At 54.5% G+C, this 7,303-nt stretch overlaps 1 protein-coding gene across 1 annotated transcript; it reads right to left on the bottom strand.

Moving 5' to 3' along the window:
• Positions 1-912: 912 nt before the first annotated feature.
• ADRB2 (adrenoceptor beta 2) lies at positions 913-2,097 on the bottom strand. Its single transcript, XM_054389109.1, has one exon. The coding sequence runs from the start codon at positions 2,017-2,019 to the stop codon at positions 913-915; it is 1,107 nt and encodes a 368-aa protein (XP_054245084.1). The 5' UTR covers positions 2,020-2,097.
• Between the last annotated feature and the right edge of the window lie 5,206 nt (positions 2,098-7,303).

Raw genomic sequence — 7,303 nt, 5'->3', positions numbered from 1 at the left:
GGGAAGGGGAAACCCGCCTCGGTCCACCTCCTCCGGCTCGCTGTCATCCAAAACTCCGTCTGAACAAACGGGGCAGTTGGAAGACTTCGGCTGGAGGCTCAACGAGGGATGGTCTGTGGTTGTAGCAGCGTTTCACCCCACTGCCCAGAACCACATTCCCGAGACCCACAGTCACAGCCTGACACTCTGAGGAAACAGTTCCATTAATTTCTATTATTATTATTTTAGCACAAAGTCCTACAGTACTTGTCAAAATAAGCTTTCTCCGTTTCTGGAAGCCGTTCAAACGGTCCCACTGGCGGCAACAGCCGCGGGTCCGACACAGCACCACCGAGCCGCGCTCAGCGCCGCTCCAGCATCCCCTCTCGTGGGGTTCTTCCGCAGGGGGCCACCTCCGCATAGTCCCCCTATGCTGGACTACAGTGGGGTTCCACAGCCACCGGCTCGGTTACGAGGAGGGAACCGAGAAGGGTCCTACGGAGTCTCGGTGCTGCCGCCGGGGCGGGCGGTGCAGCCCCAGCTCCAGCCCCGCTTCCGCAGCAGCCGCGGCCGCTAACGGGGGTGTCATGAGGTACTTCAACGCCGGCCACGGCCAGGAAGTTCCTCCAGGGACACGCACGGCCTTAAATTCCACACATCCCCCTCTTGCTCAGGGACCCACGGTCATGCCCCGAAACGGGCAGTGTGCGAGAAGCCACCCAAGCCTCCCGGGGGCATCCCCTTGCCTGTCTGCGGGAGGTTTGACGAGTTTGGGTTTCTCGCAGCCATTAGATTTTAGGTGCGATCTAGAAGAGGCTCATTATTATTATCGGCGGGGGGGTGGGGGGGTGGGGAGAAGCTTTTTACTCCTTAGACGACAGGTTCCTCTTTATAACTGCTGCATGCCACACCAGAGCCCCCCGTATCTCGACGCTACCCATTTGGCACAATACCTTTGCAGCGCAAAAAACTCTCGGGGTGAGGGAAGGAAACCTCTTCGCAGAGCAACTCGCAGGTTTTATCCGTTGCCAGGGGATAGCCGTTGTCCTCCTCATTGTAGTCACTCTTGCCGTTGCTGTTTGAGTAGCCATTGGCATACATCTTCAGGGCAGACCTGCGGAGGCACAGGAGCTCCTGGAAGGCATACCTGAAGTCTGGGCTCCGGCAGTAGATCAAAGGGTTGAAGGCAGAGTTGACATATCCTAACCAGTTCAAGAGGATGTACACATACTTGGGTATGATGTCGTCCTGGATAACATGCACAATATTGACGATAAAGAAGGGCAGCCAGCACAGTGTGAAGGTGCCCATGATGATGCCCAAGGTCTTGAGGGCCTTGTGCTCCTTCAAAAAGAACTTGGAGGAACGACGATGCCCAGCTCCCCCTTTCTGATCCTGCTCCTTGTTCTGCGTGTGAAATCTCCCCTCGCTCCTGTCTATCTTCTGCAACTGCTTCTTGGCCACCTGGAAGACCCTGGCGTACACAAATACCATGACCACAAGTGGCAGATAGAAGGAGATGATGGAGGAGGCAATGGCATAGGCTTGGTTAGTGAAAAAGTCACAGCACGTGTCCTTCTCGTAGCACTGGATGGCCTCAATGCGGTCTGCCCGGTACCAGTGCATTTGGATAGGCAAGAAGGAGGTGAGGGCTGAGACCACCCACACCACAAGGATGACCACACGTGCCTTGCTCTTGGTCAGCAAGCTCTGGTACTTGAAAGGAGAGGTGATGGCGAAGTACCGGTCCACGGCAATGACACAAAGAGTCTCAATGCTGGCCGTGACGCAGAGCACATCCAAGGACGTCCAGAACTCACACCAGAAGTTCCCAAACGTCCACATCTCCATGATGATGTGGCTGGCACCAAAGGGCACCACAGTCAGCCCCATCACCAGGTCAGCGCAGGCCAGCGAAGTGATGAAATAGTTGGTAACAGTCTGCAGGCGCTGGAACCGGGCGATGGCAGTGATCACCAGCACGTTGCCGAAGACGATGGCCAGGACAATCACCGACATGAGCATCCCCATGCCCACCATCCACACGTCCCGAGACACTATAGGGTCAGTGGCGCTTTCATTGCCGCTGACGTTGCCGGCTGGCAGCTCGGTGCCCGCCACCCCCGCCATGGCCCCTCCAACAGCTCCCCCGGGGCAGGCGGCGGGGGCTCGGCTTTGCCTAGAGGTCCTCCACGGCAGCGCTGCGCCGCGAACCGCGCATACGGGACGGCAGGTGCAGGGCGAGCTGGGCGCGGGAGCGCTCGCGCTGTGCCTGCCCGGGACCGGACAGCACCGTACCAGATCCGGCTGGGCTTAACTGAACCGCACTGCACCGCTCCCGCCCTGTCCCGTCCCGCCGCGCACCCGCGCGACTCGTGCCGCCCGTTAGGCGCCGCGGAGCTTATAGCGACACCCTCCGTGACATCAGCCAGCCGCAGCCAATGGCAGCCCGCGACGCGCACCCCTCCGTCTGTCCCACGCGCGTCCCCGCCCCGCTTGCGACCCCCGACCGCGCGGGCTCAGTCCCCGCCGTGTCCCTAAGCCGCTCGCCCGATCCTGCCCCACCGCGCGGTCCCTGTGCTCCGCGCGTGCTCCCACGCCCTCGTGGTGTCCCCACGCTCCTTCTGACCATGCAGGCTCCATCCCGATGGTGTCCCCACGCCGCTCGCCTGCTCCTGCCCCAAGGTGGTGTCCCTGTGCTTCCCTCGTGCTCGCCGCCCCCCAGTAACTCTACACTCCCCCTGCCCACCTGTGCTACTCCTCACAGTATTCCCATGCTACACGCATGCTCCCTTCCCACTGCAGTGTCCCTGTGCTCCAAGCGTTCCTCACCTGCAGTGCCCCAACACCCCTCCTGCCCATGCATCCTTGCCGTCCCAGAGTGTCCCTGCAATTTGCGCTGTCTCTGCACCCCCAAACACTGCCTGCTCTGCAATGTCCCTGTGCTTTCCACCTAAGAGCATCACACATACACACCTTGACTCAGGGATGTCTCTGCACCCCTTGCCCCACACGTACCCCCACACCCCACAGGCACTCCCTACCTTGGGTTGCCCCCATACCTCCCACCCCACCCATGCACCCTCTATGCTCCCTGCACCAGGACCTGTGGCACCAGGAAAATCCTGAAGACACTGGTGCTCAGAGACTTTGTCCCCCACTGGGCACTGGACTTTGGCTTTCCCAAGAGTCCCCATCCTTACTGGTGACACTTTGTGCCAGGCTGGTCCCTCCCATCTCTCATCCTCTCATTGTTGCTTTGGCTTCACCCCAGCTGGCACCCAAGGCAGCCAGGGCAGGGGATGAATCCAGGTGCTGGAGATGGTCAGAAATCCTGCAGGTGATCAGGGGTGCAGACACCCCTCAAGTGTCCCAGGAGTGCTGGCCAGGTAGGATGCTGCACAACTCTTGCACACTGCCACACTGCAGCCAGGCACGTGGTCAGCCCCAGACACTATCACTAGGACCTCCCTCCAAAGCAAACAGATTTGCTAAATAAGGACTAAGGAATCCTTAAAACTTCCTTTTGGCCTGTGTGAAGGTAACACCACAGGAGTTTCATTTCTGCCCATTGCTCTGCCCTGACAACAACTCCCACAGACACATCATGCTGCCTGCAGGCCCCGGGGTGCTGGTGGGGGTGACAGCCTAAAGGGTGTGGCTCTGAAATTGCCCTGTGCCACAGAAAGGGGGAATAGGAAGAGTTTCTCTTGCCCAGGTTTACATCCACACCAGTGCCTGTAGCAGAAGCAGCTGCAGGTCAGTGTTTGGATAGGTGCTGTGCTGTGGCCCTCCCGTGGCAGTGGCAGTGGAGGACTCCCACCCTCCTCACCTAGAATTAATATGAAATATTGTTTGAAATGCATCTGGTGCTGGAATCTGGTGAGACTTTGCGATTCTGCCTCATTTTTCCCGGGTGGCAAGGGCATGACGTGGTGCTGAGGGTTGGGTGCCAACTGCAGGTGCTGGGTTGTGCTGTGGAGTAGCCTTTGTCCCACCAGCACCACACCATGTCCACCTAGGTGTGTGTCACAGCCTGGCTGCACCTGGCTATTTATGGAGAAGCCTGGTGTATGGAGAGGAAGATTTGCAGTTTGAAGAGGGGGGAGGATGAGGTGCTGGAATCAGGAAATGAGATGAAAGTTTCAGCAGCATGAGGTTTCTGTCTAGGCAGGGCTTCTTCAATGAGTGGCTTCTCTGCTCTATTTCCATGCTCCACTTCTTCATCTGCACTCTTCAGAGTTTTTAGAAATGGTGTGGACAGACTCCCAGGGCACCCTATCCTGCTGCAGGTGTGCAGCCTTTGGGAAGCAGGGCCATTTGGAAGAGCCGTATGTGCAGTACTAATGACCTCAGCTAATTATCAGGAGTGTCCCTTTTTCCACCGTTGATATAAATGGGGTCATACATTTCCCACACATGCCAACAGGTACAACTGTAAGCAGCTGTTGTGAGGCTGTGGCACTCCAGTGGCTTTCACAGACCTCACACAAGCTGAGGGGCTGGCCTGTGTGCAGACACAGGCACAGGGAATACTTGATGGCAGCAACATCTATTCCCCAGCTTCCATGCACACAGGCCCCCATACTCCCGGGGGCCAGCACCACTAACTTGCAGAGGAGGCACGGCAAGAAGCTGCTGGAAAAGCAGAGATACAGACGAGATGCAATAGTGGAAGAGCAGAGCAGAACAGGAAAGGAAAAGCAGAAGGTGTAGAAACTACATGTTGTCCTCAGCTTTCTGTTCCCCCTTCTTATTTAAGAACTGATCAGGAAGTTCTAGAAAGCGCTCGGTGTAAGTCTTGGGTGGTAACCTGGTGAGTTTGCTGTGCTGTTTCCTGTGGGTTAGGCTAACATCTGGGAATACTCTGGTACCAAGTGTTCAAGAAGCCATTAAGGCTATCCCCAAATGTTCATCCTTTCATGAAGCACTGAGTCTTGAAAAGAGGAGAAGCAGTTTTGTGGAATTGGTGGGAAACACCAGCGCTGAAGAGCTAAGCTTTCAGCTTCCTAACAAGTGTATGCTCAGAGGCACCTGCATACCCTGCGTGTCCATAGTAATGGTCCTACATCCCTCTCCAAGGCCTGCTTCAGGACTCTGGAATTCTCTGTGGCCCAGGGTACAGAAATCAGCTAGCCCAGCTTTCATCTAAATATGTTGTCTTTGTTGTACTATATTCAGAGAAGCCTGAACCTCTGCTTTGGTTAACAGGGTGTGGTGGAGGAAGCAGAGAAAGGCTGATTTTTCTCCCTTGATTCTGCAGCTCTTGCTTTGTGTTGGCAATCTTTGTTCATCTCTGTGAGGTGTGGTGGGGTGGGACCGTGGCTTGAACTGGTTTCTGCCCTTGTCTATGCAGTGACCCACACCAAGTGGGACTAGCGACCACAGGTTCAAAAGAAAGGCAGGAATTTGCCCCACATAAAAGGGAAATTTCACCACACAAAGTCTAAGTTGCATTGGAAGTTTTCTTGCCTTTATCAGGTTTTGAGTAGTTATTAGCTTTCCAGCATGTTCAAAGCTCCTTATTTAAACAAATATAACACCAAACCTCAGAGGAGGGGTTAGGAAGACAGTCTGCACTTCTTATGCTGCCTATAGTGCTGGAGAATACCTCAGCCCACCCCAAAATGCCTCCTTCTGTGTTCCTTTGGCTTGGAAGGTGTCAAAACCAGCCACAGCTAATTTGTTTCTTGCAGCATATCAGCACCACTGACCCTGCTGCTTTGTCATCAAGCTAATCTTTTTGCTTTTTATAATTGGATGTGTGCTCCCTCCTTGCTGGGTGACATTTGAAGAACAGCCTGTGGGATCAATGAGAAAGGGTTGGTAGGAAGAGGTAATCACTTTTATTAGCCCAGATGACATGATTGGAAAAAACAGCCAGGCTTTTGGGCCTGCAAGACCTTTCTCAGGACTGTGATTAGAATCACAGAATCATAGAATCATAGAATCAATCATAGAATCGTGGGATCATACAATCATAGAATCAGTCAGGGTTGGAAGGGACCACAAGGATCATCTAGTTCCAACCCCCCTGCCATGGGCAGGGACACCTCACACTAGATCAGGCTGGCCAGAGCCTCATCCAGCCTGGACTTAAACACCTCCAGGGATGGAGCCTCAACCACCTCTCTGGATAACCCATTCCAGGCTCTCACCACTCTCATGGGGAAGAACTTCTTCCTCACCTCCAGTCTGAATCTCCCCACTTCCAGCTTTATTCCATTTCCTCTAGTCCTGTCACTACCTGATACCCTAAAAAGTCCTTCCCCAGCTTTCTTGTAGGCTCCCTTCAGATACTGTAAGGCTACAATAAGGTCACCTCAGAGCCTTCTCTTCTCTAGACTGAACAGCCCCAAATCTTTCAGTCTGTCTTCACAGGAGAGGTGCTCCAGCCCTCTGATCATCCTTGTGGCCCTTTTCTGGATTAGCTGGGATGCTGGCCCTAACTCTGCCTGCCCAAATGCTTATCACAAGCTGGAAAGCACAAAGCACTCTGATATTAAGCAGCTGGCCAGATCAGGGCCTCGGCAAGCACTTGGAAGTGACACTATTCAACACAGTGTTTGGAGGGACAGGAATCTGTAAAATTCTCTTCTTGCACAGAACTGATCAGTAACAGCATTTATCTGACATGTCTCTGTGAGGAGGGCACAGAGCAGCAGAAGCAGCATGCAGAGAGCGCAGATGGAAGCATTCCTCTTTCTGTGGCTGCTGGTTAACACCAGCCCCTCCTGAGCTGAGCAGCCCGCTTGGGCCTGCGCCTCGCTGGGCACCCTTTGGATGCTCTGGCAGTGCCTGCTCAGAGGGGTTTCATTCTGCTTTCCACCTCTTTTGTGCTGCACTCGTTTGCTTGTGCCTGGCTTTGGGGGTCAGCTTTAAGCACTTGGCAGTGCTGCAGCAGAGCACTGTGCTGGAGCAGCTCAGCAGCCCAAGGGAAGAGGAACAGGGACAATTTCTGTGGGTCACCTCTACTTTCCTCCGGGGTCTTTTGCCTTCCTCATTATCCTGCTTCAAAGTAGCTTGGCAGGAGTCTGGAAGCTTTTGTCAGCTCTGCTTTGGTAGCAGCAGTGCAACCTTTTAGCTCTTGTCTTCTCTTCCTCTCTGGTTTTCAAAGCCATGAGGGGGAGCCACCCGTGACTCACAGCTCCCTGTTCATCTCTGGTTTATGCTTGTTTGCAGCAACGGTGCAATTAGAAACTAAGGTTCAAGTCATAAAGTGCAGGTTTTGTTTGCTGTTTTCTCTCTTGGAACTCCTTGAGCAATCTGGTGGGAGGTTGCTCCTTTTTCCAGGAGCCTGCAGCAGTAAAGAGATGCTCAGGCC

The sequence above is a fragment of the Indicator indicator genome, chromosome 18 (assembly GCF_027791375.1).
Source record: "Indicator indicator isolate 239-I01 chromosome 18, UM_Iind_1.1, whole genome shotgun sequence".
NCBI classification, from domain to species: Eukaryota; Metazoa; Chordata; class Aves; order Piciformes; family Indicatoridae; genus Indicator; species Indicator indicator.
Note: the sequence above shows the minus strand (reverse complement) of the source record. Positions and strands in the feature narration are given on the sequence as shown.